The 27,920-nt window shown below is 37.6% G+C and overlaps 1 protein-coding gene across 2 annotated transcripts; it reads left to right on the forward strand.

Annotated features, from left to right (window-relative positions):
• The first annotated feature begins 3,170 nt into the window (after positions 1-3,170).
• On the forward strand, positions 3,171-27,648 carry FMO3 (flavin containing dimethylaniline monoxygenase 3). Of its 2 annotated transcripts, none has more exons than XM_026003312.2 (9): positions 3,171-3,321; positions 4,683-4,820; positions 12,015-12,203; positions 15,640-15,802; positions 16,005-16,147; positions 19,689-19,888; positions 22,830-23,185; positions 25,831-25,903; positions 26,610-27,648. In XM_026003312.2, the coding sequence occupies exons 2-9, from the start codon at positions 4,689-4,691 to the stop codon at positions 26,950-26,952; spliced, it is 1,599 nt and encodes a 532-aa protein (XP_025859097.1). In that variant the 5' UTR covers positions 3,171-3,321; positions 4,683-4,688; the 3' UTR covers positions 26,953-27,648. The 2 variants fall into 2 exon arrangements, with proteins under 2 accessions (XP_025859097.1, XP_072589081.1); XM_072732980.1 differs by lacking the exon at positions 3,171-3,321 and adding an exon at positions 11,329-11,374 and having other exon boundaries at positions 4,745-4,820.
• The last annotated feature ends 272 nt before the right edge of the window (positions 27,649-27,920 follow it).

Raw genomic sequence — 27,920 nt, forward strand, 5'->3', positions numbered from 1 at the left:
TCTAGAAACCTAAAGTTTTCTTTGCTCTTCTATTAATTCACACATGTTCCTTTTAAAGATTTTATTTATTTATTTGAGAGAGAGCACGAGTAGGGGTAAGGGCAGAGGGAGAAAGAGAAGCAGATTCCCTGCTGAGTGGGAAGCCTGACACAGCGGTCCATCTCAGGACCCCAAGATCATGACCTGAGCCAAAGGCAGATGCTTAACAGACCAAGACACCCAGGCACCCCTAATTCAGTTTTCTGGTATCAAACTATCTTGAAGGAAATTTACGTAATGGTGGGACTTGTTAGTTAAGGACTCGTTTGAGTTGGATTTGTCCTTATTCTGTTGGACTTTTAAGCTTTCATTTTACATCATTCTTTATCATTATTGCACCTCTTTGGGGCTTATCATCTCTATAAGTGAGTGCATGAGTAAGTACACGGAACTGATAATGACAGTCTTAGAGAATGCGTACAGTTCTCAGCCAGGCCTCCACTAACTGAAGTTTAGTTAATTCTGGCTCTCCTCAGTTCTGAGGTAAACAGGAGTGTGGTGAACACTCACTAGAGGGGGGATCCATCAGGATGGGCAAATTGAATTTGCAAGCGGCATGTTTATCTGGAAATTCTCTTCCCTAGAAAATTCCTTTAAAATAGAGCTCTGTGCTCATACTTTGAAGCTTTTTTACATAGACCACCTCACAGAAGACCTGCAATACTCTGAATAATGGTTCACTAGGGTAATGTAATTTCTCCAAGGCAAGGGTAAGCCTGTGGCCAAATCTGGTCCTGTTTGTTTTTGTATAACTTGCAAGCCAAGAATGGCTTTTATAGTTTAAAACAGTTTGGGAAAAAAGCAAAAGAATATTAATATGTCATAACATGTGAAAATTATATGAAATTTAAATTTCAAGTTTCATTAAAACACATCCTCGCCCATGAACTTACATATTGTCTATGACTGTTTTCAGCTACAGGAGCAGAGTCAAGCAGTTGCAACAGAGACAGTATGGTCCACAAAGCTGAAACATTGCTATCTGGACCTTTGCAGAAAATGTTAACTCCAACTCTAGGCTTAATGAGGAAAGGAGGCACATACAAAGTGATGATCTCTTTACAAGCTTGTATAGGTACCTCTTCTATGCAGTTACAGGGACTGAACAAAGTCAAGGAACAGAGAAAAGAGAATGAACTGGTACAGTATCGGTGCTTAACTCAAACCTTCCTTCTTAGTCTTAGGTGTCAGCCCTCTTCCCTGAAGCGCTCGCATTCAAACTGCTGCCTAGAAACCTGAAGCTACAGAGTCTAGAACAGCAGTCAAGATAGTGCATTGGGAATATGGCCAGGAATTATGAGTAAGCTTGGAACATGCCTGTTATGCCTCCAAGGAGTGCCATACTCTCTGAGCTAAATTGCCCTTCCAAGTGTTCTAACTGGCCCTCCATCCAGAGAACAGAAAGGAAACTGAAAGAGAGGTTTGGAAAAGAGGAGGCAATGAAGCAGGGAGTGGCTACTACCCCAACCAAGCCTGGGCAGTTGAGTATCTGAAGATGAGAGAGCTTTGTAGAAAGCTACAGCAAGCAAAAGGTAGGCTGAGATGCCCAGGAGATAGACCAGGATCAGTAAATGTGTCTGCCACAAACAGAATATACTCCTGCAAAGGGCATAGAGGGGAAGAGTGGCCTTTTTCACATGCTGGAGAGAGAAAACAACATCAGAGGACAAGGTGGAATCAGGTGTGTCCTGCCCCTCCTTAGATGAACAAGGCTACAGGAATGTTCCTAAGAAAGAGATCCAATCTTCTTTGCACTGTAGTTTGTGTAGCTCTTTAAAAACTAAAAAGAGCTCTATGAAAAATGAGAGAAGATAAAATTATTGGTCTGATTGCAGCCCTAGAAAATTTAGTGAATCCTATGATTAAAAAAAAAAAATCAGGGACACCTGGGTGGCTCAGCTGTTGGGTGTCTGCCTTCAGCTCAGGGCATAATCATGGAGTCCTGAGATAGAGTCCCACATCAGGCTCCCTGCATCAGCCTACTTCTTCTGCCTGTGCCTCTGCCTCTCTCTCTCTCTTTCTCTGTCTCTCATGAATAAATAAATAAAATCTTTTTTAAAAAATAAAAATAAATAAAAATTAAAAGTTAAAAAAAATCTTACCTACACCCCAAATTTACCGTTTAATTGCTACCTACAAGCCATGCATAATGTATATGTATATATATGTATAAATATAAATATATATATACATATAAATATCCTATAATCCTTGCAACAACTGAACAAGACAAATGGTAATAGCGTAGAATCCCTATTTCATTAATGAAGGAACCAAGAACTGGAGAGATTATATGACTTACTCAAGGCCAAATAGCTGTAAGTGACAAAATGAAGATCTGAAGTCTTTCTGACTATTCACATAACCACATTTACTTTACAGATGACTACTACCATCTTCAAAAGACATTTTAAAAAGGCAGTTCCTCAAATTAAATATATGCCAGCTTATGCTAAGTATCATCTGGTAAATTAAGGAATAAACTAAGTAAAATAATTGAGGTGTCATAATTTTAAGTGATATAAGAATATGCTTGATCAGAAAATGATTTTTAGAAATTTCATTGTATTTCATGAGTGGCAGTTAGATGTAGTTTATTTAGTCTTATCATCAACATAATTTTACCTGGTACTAATGAATCAACTTATTAAATTTGATCTTTTCTGTGATGGCACACTGGCCCTACAATCAAAGAAATACAAATTTGCAAAATCCAGGCCTTTGACCACAAAGGTCAAAAGAGAGAACAGGAGGAAGGAACATAGGAAACTCATTTTAACTGCTGGGATGTCTCATTTAAGCAGCTAGTTTTCTACAGTATTAAGGCGGCTTCTATGAGATATCCTCTCTAAAAAATCAGGACTGAATAAAATAAGGTAAACTTAGAAATAACACGCAATATAATAGAGCAGAAAACTGGAGTCATCTGGGAAAAACTGCCTGATGCACAGGCAGAGCATTCAGAAGTGTAAACAGTTATGTTTATTTTGTCTAAAGAGAAAGCAAGCACCCAAGTGGTCAGAAACTGGGCAGAGCCCAGCCTATCTGGAGAATTCGTGGTTCAGGCTCACTTGTGAGAGGACCAGGAAATGTGTTCCCCTTTAAAAGCAGTTCCTCCTCCCAAATTAAAGTATATATATATAAATAAATAAGTAAAAGCAGTTCCTCCCATTTTCCAATAGTTTCCATGCAGTGGTGGTTTATGGAAAACATTTTTCTTCCAAACTGCCCAAACAACTTGGACAGGACTTAAACATACAGAAGGGAAGATAAAGAAAAAAGGTAGAAAAGGGGAAAATAACGATATTATAATGGGTTGAGAGGGAGGAGGGAGGGATAGGTAAATGGAGAAGGGAATCTATAGTTCATACCAAATGTGGTCAGAATGAGAATGACATATAATTCAGGTAAATCTTTTTATTCTGAGAAGTAAGGGTCATGATTCTTGCCATTCAAGTCTATTTCACTGCATATCTATGTGATTTTGTCTAAACAGAAAAAAAAAATAGAAGTAATAGTAAGGCCTAAAGATATTGTCAGAAACAGGAAAAGATTAGGAAATTTAATTTTTAAAAAAGAGAATGGAGGTGGGGGTGGCAGCTAGTAGAAAGAAGTTGTTTTCAGACAAGACACCTGAGTTGTTGTTTGTTTTGTTTTTTTTAATTAAGAAAGCGAAGAACATTGTAAGGGAGGAATGGAGTGACTGCCTGGCATACTGAAATGTAGACAGAACCTGACCTTGTTCAGCATTGAGTCTTATGCCAAAATAGAAAGAAGAAATAAATATGCATGTGTGTGCACATACACATGCATATTTGTTTCTTCATTCATATATATATATACATGTTTGTAGGTATTGGTGTTTGCATGTATGTTTTATTTCATTTTATTTTTTTATTTAAGATTTTATTTATTCATGAAAGACACAGAGATAGAGAGACAGAGACATAGGCAAAGGGAGAAGCAAGTGCCCTGCAGAAATCCCCATGCAGGGCTCCCTCCCAGGACCCCAGGATCATGCCCTGAGCCAAGGCAGATGCTCAACCACTGAGCCACCCAGGTGTCCTTGCATATGTATTTTAGTTGTGAATCCCCTTTTCTTTCTCATGTTCACTCTTAGATAGGAAATCAATGACAAAAGGCCAAAAGCAAAAATGACAAATACATATGCTAGATCATAAGTCTCTTAAGTTTGGGAAGTTGAGTAAAAACAAAGTGCTTCTTTTTTTAGAACGAAATATTCTTCTTAGAAATCAGAGAGAAATGCAAAATGCAGTTAGGTTAGTAAAGAGTTCTGATCCATTTTTCAACATTGCTTTCTTGGTGCAAAAATAAAGGTGTTTTTTTTCTTTTTTCTTTTAAAGATTTATTTATTTATTTTAGAAAAAAAAGAGAGAATGAGAGCTTGAGTGGGGAGAAGAGGCAGATGGAGAGAATCTCAAGCAGATCGCCTGCTGAGCACAGACCCTAACTTGTGGCTCCATCCCACAACCCATGAGATCATGACCTAAACCAAAATCACAAGTTGGACACAACCAATTGAGCCACTTAGGCTCCCCTAAATTCTAATTAAACCAAAGAGTGATACAAAAAAAGTTTTCAGTAATACTGTTTCTAGAAATGTTCTCTGGGCCTTTATACAGGTAACTATGGGGAAAAGAGTGGCCATCATCGGAGCTGGAGTCAGTGGCTTGGCCTCCATCAGAAGCTGTTTGGAAGAGGGGCTAGAGCCCACCTGCTTTGAGAGGAGTGAAGACATTGGGGGCCTGTGGAAATTCTCGGTGAGTGGGACATCACTGCAGCAGACCAGGAAGTGAGGTGGGAAGTGTGTGAGAAATCATTGCTGGAGCACAGGCTGCCAAACCAGCTTCCATGCAATTAGAATCCCTCTTAGGTTTGAATCTACAAAACACAGAATCAGGAGCAGGTTGGAAAGTAAATTCCTTGCTCACTTCAGAAGTGAATGAGATAGTGGGATAGCTTTAAAGGTCTCTGTTTACAGAATTCACCCTTGATAAACCATTAATAATTGAGCCACTTGGGAGTAAAATCCGAAGGCAAATATTGGTTAGGTTTATATAATTACATGAGTTACTCATTTAAAAAACAGGGCTGTCCCCATTCTTCCACTGAGTTTACGAAAGGTCCACTGAATGATTCAGACCAGTTTTTAAGTTTCAGGTGCTCTTTGGCCTTTCAAAAATCATATAATTAATAAGACTGCTACAGGATGAACCAAGAACAGGACACACTTATTTGAAGTTCTTCAATGCCCTTTTGTCTCTGTGCAATAAGGACTCTGTCAGCAGTCATGCTTCTAGGCAACCATTAAGTCACTTCCTGTGTTGCCTAACAACCACATCAGCAGGTGCAAGGGCTTGCCTATGCTCCAGCTCCCATATTGCCTCCAACCTTAGGAACGCTGCCTGGCTAAGCCTACCTCGTCTGTCTTCTTCTTCTGATAAACCATTTATATATGCAAATTTAGGAAGAGCAATAACTCTTTTCAAGCTACTATTTCCTCCTCAAGTACAAAATTAGTATTATGTTTCATATCTCAAAAAAAGGTTACATTTAAGGAGACAATGTCTGTGACAACTCTAAATGTTATAAAGATATGAAAATTATTCTTATTAATATAGCTATTTTCTGGACTGTAAAGAATTGTTGAAACTGTTCAACATCTTGTACAACATTGTAGAGCCTAGAATATGTTGCTGAAATGTGCTGACAGAGCTTCAGATTAGCACGCTATTGACTCTTAGGGCTATTATAGTGAGCACTTTCTGTATGCCTAACACTGTTACCCATTGATTAAATCTTCACAATAATCCCATAAGGTAGGTATCAGTTTTTCCCTTTTATAAATGAATCTGAAGCTTCAAAAGAAAAGAAAAAATGGTAAATGATCAGTAAATGGAAAAGACAAGATCATGATTCAAGCTGGCCTGACTCTCTAGCCTTTTTAACCCCTTGGTAAACTGCTGGGTGCCACTGCAATAAGTGGCCTTTTGAGCTGGCAGGATTTCTATAGGAATCTTATCCAATCCTCATATTCAAACTACTTTGCAAAGCACTGCTGAAGATAGGCACTGCTGATACAGATTTTGAGAGTAGCTACATCTCTTGCTGCTCAAGGAAGACTAACGTTTGAATCTGTCATCATAGATTGATAAGATAATCAGCTGCAAACATATGCTTCTCTTCAAGAAAAAGATGAAATACTCCAGAGGGTGGAACTGCGGGCCCAGAAGCTGGAGCCTTGAGACACAGAAGGTTATTTCTAGGCCTTGAAACCAATAACATTTACCCACTGGATTTCAAAATTGGGACTGGTAACTCCTTTCTTCCTCCCATTCTCTCTCTTTTAGAATGGGAACATCTGTAACTGGTACCCAAAGCCTATCTCATTGCTGTACTTTAGTAGAAGAGAATCTGTTTTCTAGTTCACAGGTCCACATATGGAGAGACATTTTGGCCCAGGTAGATCATACCCAGAGTCTCATTTATATATGATTTAGATAATTTAGATTATGCCATTTGGGACTTTTGAGCTGATGAGGTATAGATGAGACTCAGGACTTGATCTGATGCTGCAATGGATTGAAACTTTAGGGTGATGAGACGAGATAAATGTATTTTGCATGTAAGATAGATGTGAATCTTTATGGGCCAGTGGACGGTGGTAGGCTGGACAATTGAACAATGGTCTCCCCAAAGATGCCAGGTCCTAATTCCTGGAACTCGCAAATGTTCCTAATTAGGAAAACTGGGGTATGATTAAGTTAGAATCTTGAGATGGTGAAATTATTCTGGATTATCTGGGTGTGCTAAAAATGCCATAGCATATATGCTTATAAGAGAAGCAGAGGGAGATTTGGAGATGGAAGGGGGGAAAAATGTGATCACCTCACCAGAAAGAGAGATTTGAAGGTATTGTGCTCTGACTTCCATCTTCAAGATGTGCCTCTAGGCACTGAAAAGGCCAAGGAATGCTGGCATTCCAGAAGCTGGAAGGGACAAGGAATGAATTCTCCACTAGAGCTTCTGGAATGAACATAGCCCTACAAACACCTTCATTTTAGCCAGGGATAATGATTTCTGACTACTGGCCTCTGGAATTGTGAGAGAATAGAGTCATGCTGTTTTAAGCCATCAAGTCTGTGGTAACTTACAGTACACAGGAAACAAATACACTGGTTATTCAGTTTCCTAATTACTATACCTTTTGAGAGGGCCCACACTGCAGGTGACAGCATCACTTTGCTATGTTTCTCAAATACCACTAAGAGTCTAGAGCTGTATAACTAGAATTCATATTATGGGATTATGTTATAAAAGTCTGTTAATTCTGTACTTTCTTTACCCTTCCTTTCTAAAATCAGCATTTTACATTCTTTCAGCACTTTTTTTCCCTTTGAGAAGTATCCAAACATTTGTTAAGTGTGAAAAAACAAAGGTGCAGATCATTCAAACTTTTTGTGGCTGTTTCTTGGAGCACCTCCCTGTGCCCTTCTAGTTCTCATTTGTGTTGCTGATCTAAAGCCAGAGTGACATATTTCCCTCGCCTGCTTTGATCACTGAGAAAATAAAGTATTTTCAGACTAGGCCACAGGTCTAAGGGAAATGTCTTTCTCAGGAGATCTCCAAACAATACATCAGTAAATTGCCTGGATTTTGGCCTGAAGTTTCATGAGTAAAAGCTCTTTTTTCTGGGCTCACAATCCTTTGTTCACTTCCCCTGATTGTATTCTACTCTCTGGATCAATTGTTTTCTAATGTTTAGTCTCTCCTGTGTTGATTACATCTCTACCAAGCTTTCTAATCTCACCAAAAGCTACAAATCACAAAATTACTAGACAAAAATCAATCCTTTTTATGTATTTTAAAGTTACCAAACTGGCTCTTCTTATACTGCAACTGATCTCTTTTATCTATACCGTTTTAAGATTTTAATGTAATATTTTAAAATCATGATAGTTTACATAAAAATCTAGAGATCAAAAAAAATCTAGAGATCTTTCTTCTTTTGAAAAATCAGAAAATGAGGCAACACGGATCTCCCCTTACTCATACTAATAACGGTCCTCTTGTAAATTAAATTTAAATTCTCTGTTTCACCATATTTATTTTTGGCCCATTACACTCATTTCTTGTAACTTCCTCTGCACTATAGAATTTTTTTAACTGATGCTATGTACAAACAACAACCCCTTAAATTATATGGAACAAAGGTCATACCTATTTACAAGATTTTTCATCTCCTTCCTCATATAGTTTTATGATTTTTTTTGTTTGAATGAAACCTTGACGTTTATATCATTATAACTGTGTAAATACTGTTCATTACTGAACCATTTAGATGATTTTGATTACATTTTGTTTTCACTGGAGTTAATAATTGCCCTGTATCCTCTGTTTAATTTTACAGGTACTAACTCTAATTAATCCCTCAAATTCTCTCCCAGAATTATGATTCTCCGCTCAATATGTTTAAACACATCAACTGGCCCATCAACTTAATTCTTCTTTTAACTGACTCTTAAAGATAGTTCGTAATGCTTGTCTTCCTTCTCTCATCAAAGCTGTAACGCTGAAGCCCTTATTGTCCTACTATTTATTCTCTCCTTTCAGTAGAGTACATCAGAGTACAACCTCCAGAAGTCCTCTGAGAAGTTATACATGTAAAGTAAAAAACTGTAGACCTTGAATGTCTTATGATATCATTATTGGATCTGGATTTCCATTTGGTTAGACCTAGACTTAGCTTTCGACTCTCTGAGATCTGTTACTCATCTATGTATGCTCTATCTTCCAAGATGTTCTTGTTTGTTTTTCCTTTTCTTACTTTTCCCCTTTTTTTTCCCTTGCAAGTTCATACCTCCAATACTTTTACAGTCATTTTAGTAAATTTTGGGTGAAAGAAGTGTCAAATGCATCTGCATAATCTGTTGTGTTTAATCAGAAACTTGGATAACTTTTGTAATCAGAAAAGAACAAATCTACTTCCATAAATAAGAAGGGTTTGGCTCTTTGTTGACCACTCCCTCCAAAAAAATTACTTTTAAAAATGTAATTATTAACTATATAGCCATTCTCTTATGAACTTTCTACCTGGTCAACTTAGAAGAATCAGTCTGTAAGCATGGGCTCTGAGATGCGCTATATAATCCTGAGTAGGAACAGTTAAATGTCCATGATTAAGTTAAAAAAAAAAAAAAAAAAAGGAACAAGTTACAAATAATATATTTGCCTGACACCACAACTCCTTTCCTAGTAATCAGGAACTTTTGGGAGTCTAAGAAAAACTGAAGACCAATCATGTCAGCATTTCTAGGCATGTTGATTATCTCAGAGCAGCCAAAGTTGCAAAAGTACCTCAAACCTGTCTCAAAGTTTTGCCTCATTTTTATTTTATGAAACTCCTTCCTTGATGTAATATTACATAATTTTCTTCTACCTTGGCTTGCTTCAGTACCTCACCTTTGTCCTTGTATTAGTTTTCTATTGCTGCATAACAAATTACTACAAACTTACCAACTCAAAACAACACCCATCTATTATTACTCTCAGTTATGTAGGTCAGAAGCAGAGCATATAGTTCAGCTGGGTTCTTTGCTTAAGGTCTCACAAGGCCAAAACTAAGGTGTTCACTGGGCTGGGCTCTTATATAGAAGTACTGGAGAAGAATCTGCTTCCAAGTTCATATAGCTTAATGGCTGAATTCAGTTTCTTGCTCATGTTAGGCTAATATCTTTGTTTCTTTGCTGGCTACAAACTGGGGATTCCTCTCATCTTCTCTCATCTTCTCCCTGTGAGTTATTGATATTTTATAATATTTTATCCATAAGTACATACTAGACTACTAATGCTTAGGTCCTCTTTTATGTCTAGCATAAATAGGACAACAGACAAATATCCATAATTATGTAAGGAGAAACATAAAAGCATTTCAGGACAAGAGAAATACCTCCAGTTCAGCACAACTTAATCTCCAAATCTCTTTTGGATTAATGCCCAGTCTTTCAGAACCCCCCAACCTTTGAATTTTCCACCACTGTATCAGGACTTATGGAAAAAAAGGACTTATATGATCTTGGGATGGAGGAAAGCCAAAATTTCTTGAATTCAAACTCAGATCCTGAGGCTGTTCTCTGGCCCTGATAGTCTCTTGGTGTTTCTCTTTTGTTTGGTTATTGTTCATGCTCATCCTTTAGGAATCTTTTTTTTAAGATTTTATTTATTTATTTATTCATGAGAGAGAGAGAGAGAGAGAGAGAGGAGGGAGAGAGGCAGAGACACGGGCAGAGGGAGAAGCAGGCTCCATGCAGGGAGCCCAATATGGGATTCAATCCCAGGACTCCAGGATCACGCCCTGGGCTGAAGGCAGGCACTAAACCACTGAGCCACCCAGGGATCCCTAGGAATCTTAAATTGAAGACAGCAGTTGATGAACTTACAGACTGTCTTCTCTTCTTGCCGTTTAGACCCCACTTGCTTCCTATGAGCACATCAGATGACCTTCCCAGAGATCCAGTTTTCCCATTGAGTTCCTGAACCAAGTAGCCCACTCTATATCTCTCTCCTAAAATGCCACTTAGCCCCTGCCACGGCAACTCTCCTGTAGACTACCTGCTAAGAGAATTCTCAGATAATTTCTGCATACCTATTGGGAGCAAGTGGAAACTCTCATGTCCTATTCAAACTGAATGGATTCAAGAGAGCTAAACTAAGACCTACATTTTCCTAATCACTGCTACTTGATCATCCTGTGTCAACAACCCTCTACCTGGGTTGGTGGAAGTGGAACCTTTAAGATAAGTAATATCTTACCAAAATTTCGAATGTGAAAACAAAAGCCCCTCTGCCCTCAGTGTTCCCCTCAATTTTATATGAACTATGTTAATCTTGAGATATCAGCCCAAAGAATAAACTTGAAGAACTCAATGATTTACCATCATCCTCTTTTCTGCTTCTATTCTCCTTTCTCCTACCCAATTTTCTAAACTTCACCTTTCCAGTTCCTTTAAACCACTGTTTTTCAAACTAGAATTGATGACTCATTAGTTTGCTATGAAATAAATTAATGAATCAATCTGCATTTTTTAATGGAATGGACAGAAAATATCAGAATGTAACTCAAGTAATTAGATATGATTTATTCATAAAACTTTTGGGGTGTGTGTGTGCATTGTGTTGCAATATAAAATACATTACTAACTATAGGTTATGGTCAAAATCATTTGAAAAACACTATTATAAATATAACCTAAATTCTCTCTGCCCTAGGTACATAAGAAAATATTATTATCTAATTAACCAGAACTACTTCATGGTATGTTAAAGGAGATTTTTTTTATTGTGGTGAATATACTACAATAAATATTTACCATTTAACCATTTTAAGGTATACAGTTCTGTGGCATTAAGTTTATGCACATTGTTGTATAATAATACCACCCACCATCCACATTCAGAACATTTTTATTCTTCCCAAATTAAAACTCTATATCAATTAAACAATACCTCCCTATTCCTCCTTTTTCCAGCTCTAGGCAACCACCCTTCTTTATTTCTCTATGAATTTGATAACTCTGGGTATCTCATATAAGTGGAATCATACAGTATTTATTCTTTTGTGACTGGCTCATTTCACTTAGCAAAATGTCCTCAAAGTTAATCCATATCATAACAAATATTTGAATTTTCTTTCTTCAATTCTAGTTATACATTCCTAAAAAGACATAATGAAATTCAAAATTTGTTTCCCTTAGAAAAGATGTTAAGAAAGATATATGCTCCCATATTCTAAGATCCTTTGATTAGCATCAAATGGTTTAAGTAAAATTAATATTCCTCATCTTACTGAATTTACTTTTGGGTAAAAGTGAGTGTTGATTATTTGGAACCATCACTGACCATGGTAACTATACCCATTTACAGACTCTCTCCTGTTTGAAACTATACATTTACAGGAGCATGCAGAGGATGGCAGAGCTAGCATTTACCAGTCTGTCTTTACCAACTCTTCCAAAGAGATGATGTGTTTCCCAGACTTCCCATATCCTGATGACTTCCCCAACTTTATGCATAATAGCAAGCTCCAGGAATATATCACTGTATTTTCCAAAGAAAAGAACCTCCTGAAATACATACAATTTAAGGTAAGATGCTATCAAAAGATTAGTTAAAGGCATAATTGTGAGGAATTCTATATTTATTAGCAGATTCATGTTTGTTCCTTTCAGCATTTCTTCCTTGTTTGTCAATATTTTTAACAGTGTGGCCTCTCTGACCCTAGATTTAGAAAATACATCGGAAATTTACAAAATACCACGTACAATTATTAGAGCAAAATGCCATTAACTTAGAAATCAATAAAAAAAATAAATGTAAAATAGCCATGGATTTATTTTTTTTAATTTTTTTTTATTTATTTATGATAGTCACAGAGAGAGAGAGAGAGAGAGAGAGAGAGAGAGGCAGAGACACAGGCAGAGGGAGAAGCAGGCTCCATGCACCGGGAGCCCGACGTGGGATTTGATCCCGGGTCTCCAGGATCGCACCCTGGGCCAAAGGCAGGAGCTAAACCGTTGCGCCACCCAGGGATCCCTAGCTATGGATTTATAATCTCAAAACATTTTTCTGAAAAATTTATGGCTCAAAGAAGAAATTGCATTGGAAATTTTGATATTTAGATCTGAATGATAAATTATACACATCAATCTTGTGAGATGAATAAAGACCAAAACTTTCATGAAAATTATAAGCTTAAATGCTTATGTTAGAAAATAATAAAGGCTTAAAAACTAATAAGATGAAGAAATTAGGAAAAGAAAAGTATAATAAACTCAAAAGAATATAGAATGAACAAGATAGTAAAGAGAAATTACTAAAATTGAAAAAGCGTATTAAGAAGATAGAAAGTTCATCCTTTGAAAAGCCAAAAAAATAGGCAAATAGCTGATAATTTGAGGAAAAAAGAACAAAGACACAAATTATATTAAAAATGAAAAAATGGATAAAACTGATATAAATGAAATAAAATATGTAGTAAGAATACTATAAAAGTGTTTTCCAAATAATGTTTTTAAATTGGTTAAATTTAAAGTCGTTTTTTTAAGTTGCCAAAACTCACACAAAAAGAAGTATAAAGTCTGAATAGTCCTTTGATAACTTAGAATTCTTTTGACTCAGAAACAAACTAAAATTTTTCCCACTAAAAAAACTCCATAGGTAATTCCAAATTTTCAGCAAATTATTTCAATATTTTATAAACTCTTCCAGACTAAAAATTAAAGTATAACCTCTAAACTTATTCTATGATATTATAATCTTGACATCAAAAGCAAACAAAAATAATAGGAAAATTACAGGCATATTTCCCTCAAGAAAATTAGTGGAGGAGCACCTGGGTAGCTCAGTGGTAGAGCATCTGCCTTTGGCTCAGGTCGTGATCCAGGGGTCCTGAGATCAAGTCCCACATTGGGCTCCCCACAGGAAGCCTGCTTCTTCCTCTGCCTATGTCTCTGCCTCAATCTCCATGTCTCTCATGAATAAATAAATAAAATGTTTTTAAAAAAAGAAAGGAAAAAAGAAAATTGGTGGAAAACACTTCAAAAATGAATATAACAAAATATTTTTTAAAAATTAGGTGTCTTCATTGAGTTGCTTTTGGGCTAAGGATACAGAATATTTTAATATCATCAAATATAAAGATGTAATTCAGTACAAAACTCGGTCAGTCATAGGAAGAAAACAAAACATTTACCAAATTCTGAAAAGGCATTAAACAAAACTTAACATTCATTTCTACCTAAAAGAACAATTAAAGAAAAGCAAAGAAAATAAACTCTCACCAGTATAAGATTACAAAGGAATTTTCTTGATCCATAGAAACATACAAATATTATCTTAAAATATGGTAGCCACCAGCCAAAAAATGAGATGTGCCATAAGCATAAAGTACACATTTGATCTCAAAGTCTAATTGTGAAAGAGAATATAATATACCTATTAATGATGTTTATTTTGGTTACTTGTTAAAACAATAATATATCAGATAGAATTAAATTATATATTTTCTTCTTTTTTAATGTGATTACTAGAACATTTTAAATTACATATGTTGCTCATATTATATTGCTACTGGACAGTGCTGTGCTAAAGAGTGCAGAGTTAGAATAATTTCCTTTAAAATCCAGACAAGGATGCCTATAATTACAGCTTTTTTTCAATAGTCTTAAGAAATTTAAGGGACAGTACAATAAGTAAAGAAAATAAAAGGAATGACAACTAGAAAAAAAAGTAACATTCATCACAGATGATATGACTTTCTGCATGGAAAACCCAAAAGATTCTAGAGACAAATTACTAGGTTTAATAATGATTAATATAAAAATGTTAGGCAAGATGGTAGTATATTAGATCAAGATATACAAATCAATTGCAGTTCTGTAAACCAGCAGCAAAAACCAGAAACCATAATCCAAAAAGGAACCACTTACCATAGCATAAATAAATGCATAATCCCAGAGTTATTCTAAATAAGTGACATGCAAGATTTTATGGATTCAAAAGTGTCTGTTTTATTATAGTTCATAAATAATATGCATTATATGGATATGTATACATTTATTGTATAATATTTATGAAATAGTATACATAATAAAGTTTATAAAAACAATTTGTACCAAATAGAGATTCTTTATCCAATATAATCAGAAGAATTGAAAAAAATAATTTTGATGAGGGAGCACACCAACCAACAGACAGCTGATCAGCTGTGAATAAATATTTATTGATAATCTAATCCAGTGCTACTCAGTATATAGACCAAATAACATCAACATTTCCTGGGAGCTCATTAGAAATCAAATATTCATGCCCTATGCCAGACCTAGTGACTCAGAACATTTAAGACTGTGGCCTGGGAATCTGTACTTTAACAAGCTTTCCAGGTAGTCTTTATGCACACTAAAATTTGAGAACTCATTCTCTGAATATAGACAATATCTTTCACTTTAAGGCAACAATAATATTAAAAATAAAATGGCTAAAGAGATATGGTAGGAAGTAGTTGTTACTATAAAAATCATTTGCCATTGCCACCAGATTACTTAGTACAGGTGGTACATGCCACTTCTAAGCTATGATTGAATTCACTGTCATAGCTCCAAGAGGGGAGTCACTCAGCACAGAACACATTGGTTATGCACAAGAAGCATATGGGGAAAAAATATATATATTTTATGTGGACACCTGGGTGGTTCAGTCAGTTAAGTGTCTTCCTTGAGCTCAGGTGACCACCACATCCAGCTCCCTGCTCAGCAGGGAGTCTGCTTCCCCCCTTACCCCCTGCTTGTGCTCATTGTCTCTCTCTCTTCGCTCTCTCTCTCTCTTTAAATAATCAAATAAAATCATAAAAATATATACATTTACCATTTAATGTTTTGATTTTTTGAATTTTGAATTCATAATATGTATCTTAATAATGGATATTTTTCCTAAGCCACTGTTAAGGATTTTTTCTATACAATTTGATCAAGTTGGTGCCAAATGTACCTGTAGCATAGAAAAGTCTTTCTGTATTTCTTTTAGACACTTGTATGCAGTGTAAATAAACGTCCTGATTTCTCAGTCTCCGGCCAATGGGATATTACCACTGAAAGGGATGGTAAAAGAGAATCAGCTATCTTTGATGCTGTACTGATTTGTTCTGGACACCATGTGTACCCCAATCTACCAGAAGAGTCCTTTCCAGGTAAGGCTGAAATTTAGGCCACCATCTACACATGTGGCATGAATTAATATCTTGATAATGTCATATATATGTTTCTATTGTATGTAATAGATGTAGAGTGTTAAAGTTCCATGTTATTGTGACTGCGTTCACCCACAAGACTTATATAGTAGTTTTTTAAATGGAAACCAAATGACTCATATGTTTCCTACTTTTCACTCAGGACTAAAACTTTTTAAAGGCAAATGTTTCCACAGCCGGGAATATAAGGAACCAGGAATATTCAAGGGGAAGCGAGTTCTGGTGATAGGCCTGGGGAATTCAGGCTGTGATATTGCTACGGAACTCAGCCACACAGCTGAACAGGTACACTTCTCAGGCACTCAGAAACTATCTTTAAAGAAACAATCATTTAAAAGGTGTGATAAGAAACAAGGGAAGGGGAATGATGCGCAGGGTTCTTAATAGGAAGACTAAGTAGTGTTTCATATATCTCAACTTCCTTCCATAACCTGAAGTTAGGGGTTTTTTAGATTTATTTATTTATTTATTTATTTATTTATTTATTTATTTAAGAGAGAATGTATATGTGCAAGTGGGGGGAGAGGCAGAGGGAGAGGGAAAGAATCTCAAGCAGACTCCCTGCTGAGCGGGAGCCCCATGTGGGGCTGGATCCCATGACCCTGAGATCATGAGCTGAAATCAAGAGTCCAACCTGACTGAGCCACCCAGGTGCCCCAACAGGTGAGGTTTTGAATAGTTTGCTATGACAAAGGCAGGATATCAGCAAGGAGTGATGCCATTCAACAATCTTCTTCAGGACATTCAGTGTCTAATGTGTCTGATCAATCCCTCCAAAACTAGTGCAGATGTAGGTTTAAGGTTATGACTCTGACGCTCTTGAATTAAGTCCTTCAACCCCTCTGAGTGTCAGTTTTCTCAAAAAGATAAATAAAACAGATAAAAATAGAACCTACTTTTTGAGCTTGGTAAGGAGTTAAAGGATTTAAACATTATTTCAGCAACATAGAGTTCTATATTCATTCATACATGAAGATGGTCATCCCATAGTTCTTTGTTGACTAGTTATTATGTTGCCAAGCACTGGCTTGGGTGCTGGAGAGAAAGTGGAGAACAACATACATGATACCCGCCCTGAACTCAGAGTCTGGTGTAGCAAACGGGTATTAAATAAGTTAACAAATAATATGAAAATTGTGAAAAGTGCTAGTAAAAAAAGAAAAAGTATGCTGTAAGAGTGGATAATAAGGGTGACCTGCTTCAGACAAGGAAGTGGGAAAGCCCTTTCCAGCTGATGACATTTAGGCTAAGAACTAAAAATTGAGAAAGGGGGTTCAGGTCCGAAGAGGACTCCAGGAAGAAGGTTTTGAAGCAAGAAGAAGCTTAGAGTCTCAGGAAACTGTGAAAATACCCCTTTGCTGCAACTCATTGGGCCTGAAAAAGAATGGTATGAGGAGAAATTGGAGATATGGAGAAGAGGTGAAACAGGGCCCATAAAGGGATGGGAAGGAGTTTGAACAAACATCACCTAATAGCTTTGGGAGATTCTCTAGATTTCTAGATTCTCTGTCTTCTGACTGCCTAGAAGCCCACAGACAGGAATCTTATCTCTAGAGGCTATGCCTACTGATGCCACACTGGACATCCCCAACATAGGTCCATTTTAAATGATGGTATTACAATCAGTGAAGCAAGGAGATCATGACAGGACAAGTAGTATAAAGAAATATTCCTGTTTACCTGTTCAAAGCACTATACTAGACAGCATAGAGACACAAAGAAGTCAACTACATGGCCCCTCTCCTCAAGGAATTTAAAATCTACTTGGGAAAATAACATATTATATTATCTGATATAAATTAAATGTAATTTCAAAAGTTAAGTAGAAAGTCTAATAACAATACAAAAGCTGCCACTGGAAAAAGGATACATAGGTCATTCGAGAACTAAATGCTCTGATTATGGAACTGCAGACCTCACAATGGGAGTAGACCAGAACCATTCCTTGAAGGATATTTATAAATTATATGGTTGAAGAGGTGACAAAGGGTATTCTTGGAAGGGAGAATGGCATAAGCAAAGGTATGGAGACAAGAGAACAGCATATTTCACTATTGTGGTTCATCTTGCTGGAATGGAGGTATATAACAAGAATAACAGTTTGTATAATGCATTATGGTACTCCAGTGCAGGCATATAAATGTGCTCCTTTGATTGTGGCAAGAAAGTAGACCAGGTTTTATTTTGTCCATTTTACAGAAAGGATAACTGAGGACTAGAAATGTCAATTGTCTTCTTAAAAGTCATAGAGGAAATTAATGAAGTGTGTAGAAGACTAAACACCAAATATGATTCCAAGGAGCAGAGTAGCTGCTCAACCACTTAGCCACCCAGATGACTAAACACCAAATATGATTCCAAGGAGCAGAGTAGCTGCTCAACCACTTAGCCACCCAGATGACCCTCCCAGGAGGGTCATCTGGGTGGCTAAGTGGTTGAGTATCTGCCTTTGATTCAGGTCGTGATCCTGGGGTCCTGGGATTGAGTCTTGCATCGGGCTCCCTACAGGGAGCCTGCTTCTCCTTCTGCCTATGTCTCTGCCTGTGTGTGTGTGTGTGTGTGTGTGTGTGTGTGTGAGAGAGAGAGAGAGAGAGAGAGAGAGATGAATAAATAAATAAAATATTTTAAACAAATAAATAATTAATTAAAAATAAAAATAAAAATAGAAAAGGAATTGAGAGAGGAAAGAAAGAATGGAGTCAAGTTGCATCATATCCTTTAAGGCACTGAATGACAGGCTAAAGTATTCTAATTTCTTTATAAATAATCATAAATCATTTCAGCTTCTTGAGCTAAGGAAAAATATGATGAAACCATAGTTTTAAGAGATTCATCCATTGGTTGTATATATGATAAATTAGGGAAAAGAAAATCAATTTCAGAGGCTCTCAACAAGTTGATCCTCTAGTCTCTCCTTTGCTTGGCTTCCCTTATTAAAAAAAAAAAAAAACTTGGAAATGGCATTATATATAAAAATTCTTTTTAAAAAATGCCTAAAAACCTCCACTGTTACGGATTATCATGATAGAAGGGGAGGAAAGGAACACATTCTCCGTGTCAGGCAATGGTGGTCATACTGCATGGTTAGCACACTGCATTACACCTCACACAGATTTGATGTGGCCAGTACTTATTATCTCCATTTTACAAATAAGAGAACTGAATATTTTAGAGAAGTTAAAGGAATTTTCCCCAAAATACATAATTAGTAAGTAACAGAGCCAGGATTTGAGCTTATGATTTTCTGATGCTGAAGTTCTTGCCTTCTTTCAGGATGGGGAAAGGCATTTTAAGTCAAATGCCTACTTTGGGTCATAATTGCCTGATTGTAAACAATGGTCATCAGATAAACACTAAAGGAAATGTGATGAGAATTCAGTTATTAGTCACCTCCAACAGAGAAGATAACAGGATCATTGGTCCTAAGATGTAGACTGGAGTGCAGGAAGTTTATTTGGGACAGCTCTCTGTATGAATACCTTTGAGGCAAGGGAAGAAAGTTACCCTCTACCCTACATTGAAGCTATCCTTCTGAATTGTCCTTCTGAATTGTTCCAAGTTGGGGTGATACATTGGACCTTTATATTCCCACATCAAATAGTCACTGAAGGGAGGGAATCCAGAAAGACAATAAGACTTTAGGTAAGATGCTCCCTTTTCAATGAAGCAACTCTCAAAGAGGGCTAACAGCTGAGGGATGCCTTCTGGCAACACTCCCAGGAGCTGGTGTAATAATTCCATTCCAAAAATCAGATCTGAGGGACAAACCACCGTACGCACTACAAATGTTCACTACTTTAACTGTTAAATTACTGTTTTTTTTAAGGTCATCATCAGTTCCAGAAGTGGCTCCTGGGTGATGAGCCGGGTCTGGGATGATGGTTATCCATGGGACATGATGTTCATCACTCGATTTGAAACCTTCCTCAAGAACAGCTTGCCAACAATCATCTCTGACTGGTGGTACATGAAGCAAATGAATGCAAGATTCAAGCATGAGAACTATGGCTTGATGCCTTTAAATGGGTAATACAGAGTTAAATATGATGTTCACACTAACTTTTATTTCAGTGTTAACAACTCACAATGTGTTGTAACTCCCAAACCAATCAAAATAATATTAGTGAAATAATCACGTCTCACATTTCAGAGGATGAAGAACTGCAAAAATTGAGAGTGATTTCCTGTTTCACAATCATCCTTACCAGATTTGTACAGCTGGAAAGTTATATAATACATCATAATTAGGCCCTAGAGCAAAGATAACAATAGTTAACATGTTTTAAGCATTTAGTGTGACTTAGCAAGGCTCTGACATGCATTATCTCATTTTATCCTCACAATGACTATGAGGAGGTTTCTTTTTTTTTTTTTTTATGAGGAGGTTTCTATTATAATCCCCATTTTAAAGATGAGAAAACTGAGGTTCAACGTGGTGAATAATTTTACCAAAGTCCCATAGTTAGAAGGTAAAAGCAATTTTCAAAATGAGCCCAGATCTGGTGACTCCAGAGCCGCTCACTCTTAGCCACCTTGCTCTACTGCCTCTCACTTCATGACAAAGTTCAATTAAGAAAAGCAGGACTGTCCCTGTTCTACACTCTTATCACCCACCCTTAAGGGAGCCCTTAATGCCTACATCTTCAGCCTCCTCCTCATTCTTTTCTATAAAATCTCCTGAGACATATCCTTCAGACACATAAGAAATTACCTTGACAAGGGGTGAAAAATCCAAATTATACACTGTTTACATCCAAGTTGACTTATTCAACTAATATTTATTTAGCTTTTATTATGTGTCAGGTCCTATATTAAGCCCTATGACTATAGCTGTGAACAAAACACACAAAATCCCTCTTCTTCTAAGTTTACCTTCTAACAGTGGGAAATAGACAGGAGACAAATAGCAGAAGATCATATGTTGATATGTACTAGGGAGAAAAGAACAAAGCAGGCAGAACAATGAGGCCAGAGGAGGCCTCATTGAAGAGGAGACTTTTAAGCAAATTCCTGAAGGAGCTGAGGAAATAAGCCAGGAGAATGTCTAGGGGAAAGTAACCCAGAGGAAACAATTAGGACATTGCCTCTTCAGGGCCAAGACTAGCATGTTCAGTGGCCTTCCCTCCCTGGGGAAAAGAGGTCAGGGGGAGAAGCAGGAGACGAAATAAAAAGATATCAAAATGGCCAGATGGTGTTAGGCCTTGTAAGCCATTGTAAGGACTCTTGTTTCTACTTTGAATGTAATGGGCATCGGAGCAAGCCAGGGACAAGACCTAAATTAATCTGAAGAAATCACTCTGGAGCTGTGGTCATCATTCAGTGTATAGGGGTAGGTTAAGGAAGGAAGTGAAAAGAATAGGTAAAAGGCTATTGTCAAAAACCCAGATGACAGAGGTTGGTGGCTTGGACTAGGATTATTAGCAGCAAATGCTCAGAAGTGATAAAATATATACCCAGATTTGGGATATATTTTGAAGGTAAACACAAATAGAATTTTGTTAGATTGGATAACAGATGTGAGAATAAGAAAGGAGTCAGGGTCCTCCAGACTTTTGATCTGAGCAAGGATGCAAAGATGGACTTGACAGTTACTGGGATGTGGAAGACCACAGGAGGAGGGAACTTTAGTTTTAAATATATCAAAGTTAGAATGCCAACTAGTCATCATAATAGAAGAATGCTGAGAAACCTAGGGACACACAAGGCAGAAGACAGATTGAAACCCTAGGTTAAAAATGTGTATTCACCAGAATATAGGCAGGACTTTAAGAAAAGAAACCAGATGACATCCCTTGAATAGTGAATGTAGATGAAGAATACAAAAGGTCTGAGTGCTGAGTCTGGGGCATGTCCTTGTTCAAAGGTCAGGAGAGGAGGAGAATTTAGCAGGACACACTGAGAATGAATAGTAGGTGGGTAGGAAAGGAATAGAGAGAGAAGTGATAACCTGGAAGCAAAATAAAATAGTGTTTCAAGAAGGAGGAGCTATCAACCATGTCAAACACTGCTGGTCAGTTGAATACAATGAGAAGTGACGGTGAATCATTGGATCTGGCAGTTTGAGGATCCTGGTGGCCTTGACAAGAGCAGTTTCAAGGTGACAGAGGGGCCAAAAGTCTGATGGCAACAGGTAATTCTCACAGTTGAATCCAGCCTTTTTCCAACCAGGATTACAGCCCATCTCATTGTCTGGCCCAGTTTCCTCTGAGGCGGACTCTCCCTGTGGCTTTCTCTCATAGTTGCCATAGTAATCTAGGAGCAAAGCTTTTTTTCTGCAGTGTTATTCACATTCACCCCAAAGTTCATATTTGTCTGTACTCACTAGAGATAAGTGCTGAACAAAAAATCATCCAAAGCTCTCCTTTCCAGACTTTCACTGACCAAAGATTCAAACTGGCCCCCTCCTTCTTCTGGCCTATATAAATCTCTGGCACTCCCTCCCTCACCTGACTTGTGCCTTTGTTTACAGGGGCCTCACACTTCACCCTCTATCAGAGAGCTCACCCAAGATCTTTGTATTATTTTGGTCTCCCAATGACCAGAAGTGGACATAACAGTTATTGTCAATCTGAGGGAGAAAGATGAGGCAAGAGAAATTGAGAAACTTTAATTTGATCAAGGTTCACAGTTAATAAGAACTGAAGAAAAAAATCCAAATACCCAGATACTCTGATTTAGGATCTTTCCTGATATAACTTTAATGTCATGGGTGCTGACTCTGGGATATGGAGCTCTGTGGGAGAGAAGAGAAAGATCACAAGAAATAGAGAAATGGTTGGCAAAAGGCAACTCATCTTACTTCACAATACTGCCTTACTTCAGTTTTGTTCTTCAACCATACTGGAGACACTCCATGGAATAAGAAAAAAAGCTTTGGTAGCTTTCTCCTCCCTTATTAGTTGATTATTAATTATTACGGACCAAAAAACCAAAAAGGTAATATTACCATTCTCTATTTTCCATACAGAACCCTGAGAAAAGAACCTGTGTTTAATGACGAGCTCCCGGCTTGCATTCTGTGTGGCACGGTGTCCATTAAGCCTAATGTGAAAGCATTCACTGAGACTTCAGCCATTTTTGAGGATGGCACAGTGTTTGAGGCCATCGATTGTGTCATTTTTGCAACAGGCTATAGTTATGCCTACCCCTTCCTTGATGAGTCCATCATTAAGAGCAAAAACAATGAGATCACCTTGTTTAAAGGCATTTTCCCTCCTAAATTGGAAAAACCGACCATGGCAGTGATTGGTTTTGTCCAGTCCCTTGGGGCTACCATTCCCACAACTGATCTGCAAGCCCGCTGGGCAGTACAAGTAATAAAAGGTAAGTAAACAAAGAAGATAATTGATGGGGAAGATGGATGCCAATGAGAATGCCTTTGAGTCTTTGTAAAACCAAGAATCCTAATAACAGGGAGGAAATCCTAGGTCTTACCCAGTTTTGAATCTATAATTCTGTATTTTTGGTACTTTTATAAGCAATTAAAAACATCACATAGGATTATCATATGCAATAGTACAGAATATTATTCAAAGAGTATTTTGTGATTTAGAGCTATTGACTTATTAAACCTAAGAACACTAGAGCTGATGGTCTTAAATGCATGATAATTTTATAAAATTATGTTATATAATTACATATATAGTTAAATAGAATGACATTGCTTGAAAGGTTAATAACAGAACATGTTTTCAAGCCAACATCCAGCCAACTTCAAATATTCACAGTCATAGAAAAAAATCATGATTTCTGGAAAGTCAGTGTCATTTCTGCTCTTTTTCCCTGCCATATGTCAAATAAGAATGAACAGTGGAGCATTAGAAGCAGAAAGCATGGGCAGCCCCGGTGGCCCAGTGGTTTAGCGCCGCCTTCAGCCCAGGGTGTGATCCTGGAGACCTGGGAGGGAGTCCCACGTCGGGCTCCCTGCATGGAGTCTGCTTCTCCCTCTGCCTGTGTCTCTGTCTGTCTCTCTCTGTGTGTGTGTCTGTCATGAATAAATAAGTAAAATCTTTTAAAAAGTTAAAAAAAAAAAAGCAGAAAGTATAGTGCAATAGATGATCAGTCTCTAAGGTAGACAAGTTCCTGTATTAAAAAATAATAACTACAACAATAAACTTGATTGGGGTCAGGCAAGGAAAGCAAGCAACCTCCTCCAGCAGAAGGTACGAGGATCAGATTCACATTAAGGTTTGAATGCAGTTGTATAAAGATTCAGATCATAAGACTAAAAGTCCATGGTTATAGAACAAAAAGGTGTTAAAGTTTAATGTGCAAAGTTTGGTCCTAGAGGTATAAAACTTCTGGAAAAGGGATCTTAGCAGGCCTACTTCCTCTGAAGCCATATATAAGGCTTCTCGTCCTACTTGACTTGCTGGGATTTAAATGTTCTTTTTCTGTAGGAGGTCATACCTGCCACTATGTATACTGAGACATTATTCATTACCAGGCTATCATGAACATCCTTACAGTTGTGCATATCAATGGATCCCTTTAAATTTCCTTTACTCTTTCCTCCAAGGCAAGAATGTGTTACAGAGTAAATGTTGCACCAGTAGGGCAACAGCCAGGAAGGGGGTGGCATAAAATTCCACTCAGAAAGAAGTAAGCTTAGGCCCAGGGAGACTGTCATTAAAGGGTAGGACACTTACTCCGTTAGGGTAAGTTGTAACCTGGGCTCTGAAGAAAGGAGACAATGTAGAGACCCAATCAATAGGGCACTGATATATGAGTCAAAGACTCAGCCTTAGGGGAAATGGGTGATAAGGCAAATAATCCAATTTGGGGGAACCCCAATACCAGGACAGAAAGGCCAGTTACAGGCAACCCAATGGCGGTAGTTGGTGGGCTTTGAGCATAACCTCTTCCTTCTTGATCTCTCCTTCTGCCCAGGGACAGAATAGGTTCCAAGGTTTGGAACAAGGCCATGCCTACAAAGGCTGTTCAAGTGACCCTGCCTTTAAGGATTGCAGGAACAGAGAGTTAAGCAATCATTGTATGCCTTGAGTAATCAGATCTGGGTGTTCTAGTCTTATTCAATGTGATCCCCAAATTGCCAAAGAAACCACTCTAAATTTCAAGTATCTCTGGGCACAAAAGCATGTTTTGGTATGGGTCTCAGAGAAGTCTGTAAACCTATTCCAGAATGAGCCTGAAATCCTGGAGCAGTCCCAACTTGGATCTGGTCTCTTGGGTTTCCCCATGTCCTCAGTGATTTGTGCACAGTCCATATCCTCAGTCTCATCCAGAAAGTGTTAGCTCTTCAGAATAAGCTTGGGGCTTGACTACATTCTATATCTTATGTGTCAGGAACTCCTTTTTCTGACAAAGCAGGATAATTCCCTATGAAGTTTTTTTCCTTAAATCTACAAAGAAGTTGCCAATATACCTCTGGTTATAAACTATAAGATAACATTCTTAAAAATACAGCTGGGAGACTAGAATATAATCCTTAAAACTGATTTTAAATATCTGTTAACTGGTTTAAGAGCAAAGATACAAAGATAAAAAGCCATTTGGTTCCTGGTTTTTAATTATCACATCTCAATTCTGAGAAGACTAGAAATTACTTGTATGTTCGTCTCAAAATGACCACCTGTTGATCTGCTGAAGATTTTACTTTGTGGGCAGCTGGGTGGCTCAGTGATTGAGTGTCTGTCTGCCTTTGGCTCCATTTGTGATCCTGGGGTTGTGGCATTGAGTCCCACATCAGGCTCCTCACAGGGAGCCTTCTTCTCCTTCTGCCTATGTCTCTGCCTCTCTGTATCTCTTTCATGAATAAATGAATAAAATCTTTCAAACAAAATTTTGCTTTGCTAGACAATGACCCCCCAAAAATGGAAATACTAATGTGATACATAACTCATGAATAAGATGGAAAAATTGCAACCTGACCTTTTGCCAGACTTATTTAACTATTATCATGTCTTCCCCCCCCCCTCCCCCGGCCTTTTTTTTTTTTTTTTTTTTAGGAACTTGCACTTTGCCTTCTGTAACAGACATGATGAACGATATTGATAAAAAAAGGGAGGGAAAGCTCAAATGGTAAGAACGAACACCTTTTATAAAGAGAGCCTAGGGTTCCATAGAAAAATCAGAATCTGTGAATACTTGGAACTATTTTAGTCTTAAATGGTTCAGAGTGAGGTCATTAGGGTGACAGCTATGAGCTAAATTCATCCATTCAAAAAGTATTTATGGAGGATTTACTTTGCACCTGACATAGTACTCAGTCCTGTTTCATCCCTCCAGGGCTCCTGCAATATATCACAGAAAGAAGATTCAGAAAGAATTGAATATCGGAGGAGTTTGAGAGTGCATGAATGTGGATTTCTATTTTCCAAACCATAAATCCTCTAAGATACAGAGGATGCCTCCAAACTGAGGGCTCTAATGAATGTAATTTAGCAAATGAGAATAGTCAGGAAAACAGAGCTCAAGTCCTACCTCTGTCACTAATTAGCTCAGTGGCCATGAATGAACTTCATGAGTAAGAGACAATTTCCACTTGTGAATGGGGATAGAAATACTTTTCTCAGCTGCTGTGCAGTATTGGGGAATGTCCAGATGAGATCAGTGCACAAGCTAACAATGTGCAGAACGAGTAAGTGAAGTCCCCTTTCCAAGCACAAGGGATTGATGTTGATTCCCTCTGATAAAAAGCTGTAAAGCATTTTCCCTGTTTTTGTTCCTATAAGACATGTACACAGAGCTTTGGTATTCACAATGATGTTTCTTCTCCCACCTCTAGGTTTGGCACCAGCGAGACAGTACAGACGGATTATATTAGTTATATGGATGAACTTGCCTCCTTCATTGGGGCAAAGCCCAATATCCCGTGGTTGTTCCTCACAGATCCCAAATTGGCTGTGGAGGTTTTCTTTGGCCCTTGCAGCCCATACCAATTTAGGCTAGTGGGCCCAGGGAAGTGGCCAGGAGCCAGAAATGCCATCCTGACCCAGTGGGACCGGACCCTGAAACCCATGAAGACAAGAGCTGTTGGGAACCCTCAGAAACCTTGCATGCTTTGCCATTTGGTCAAGCTCTTTGTTCTTCCTGTTCTGTTCATTGCTGTTTTCCTCGCATTGATCTAATTATCATTCCCCACAGGATTCTGAAAGTTACTGATGATACCCAGGATAGAACTCTCCTATTTAAAAAATAAGAATTTCACACCTCCTACTTTCCTATTCAGCAGGCATTCGTCAGTAACACAGTACTATTTCCAGGCTTTCAAGTAAGCCCCTTTAAGAATCAAATCACGACCTAAAGACAGCATTAATCACTTTTCTTTAGGTTCCACTAACATTTCATAATCAGAACTATGCTTTTCACCACTAACCTCAAGCATCTCCTGAAACATTGTGATGTGATTCCTTTTCTCCTTTAATCAAAGTTTGAAATACATGCTTCAAACTTAAACAAAGAGCAAACTCAGCAGAGTAGTTATGATATTCTCCAGCCACTTCTGAAAACCATTTGCAGGAGAATCAAGTAGAGAATATGGCTTTTAATTCTATTTTTGTTTTATACCAAATCCTCCAGGCAATATGTCCTGATTCCTGGCCAAAAAGTATAGCATGGATGGGGATTCCTGGGTGGCTCAGCAGTTTGGCACCTGCCTTCAGCCCGGGGTGTGATCCTGGAGACCGGGGATCGAGCCCCACATCGGGCTCCCTGCATGGGACCTGCTTCTCCCTCTGCCTGTGTCTCTGCCTCTCTCTCTCTCTCTCTCTCTCTCTCTCTCTGTCTCTCTCATGAATAAATAAATAAAATCTTAAAAAAAAAAAGTATAGTATGGAGACCTGGTCTATAATGAAAGTTAACAAGAAGTAACATTAATGGGCTGATAAAGGATATAATATTCTTCTCAAACTTATGTAGCCAACACATTCTCTTAATGTCCTATTAATGTCAATCTTTCTCCATACTTAAGACATGAATTATTTTAACTATTTTTGATGTCTTAATTACTTCTTTATTAACAGCGATGATTTTTGATCACTCATTTTTGCTCTCAAGTTTTACTGATAAAATTAAATATATATTTATGTCTTAAAAG

The sequence above is a fragment of the Vulpes vulpes genome, chromosome 13, assembly GCF_048418805.1.
Source record: "Vulpes vulpes isolate BD-2025 chromosome 13, VulVul3, whole genome shotgun sequence".
Classification (NCBI taxonomy): domain Eukaryota; kingdom Metazoa; phylum Chordata; class Mammalia; order Carnivora; family Canidae; genus Vulpes; species Vulpes vulpes.

Coding starts and splice junctions, on each gene's coding strand:
- FMO3 (XM_026003312.2), top strand. CDS start 4,689: ATGGGGAAAAGAGTGGCCATCATCGGAGCTGGAGTCAGTGGCTTGGCC. Junction 4,821..12,014: donor GGGGCCTGTGGAAATTCTCG/GTGAGTGGGACA, acceptor ATACATTTACAG/GAGCATGCAGAGGATGGCAG. Junction 19,889..22,829: donor GGCTTGATGCCTTTAAATGG/GTAATACAGAGT, acceptor TTTTCCATACAG/AACCCTGAGAAAAGAACCTG.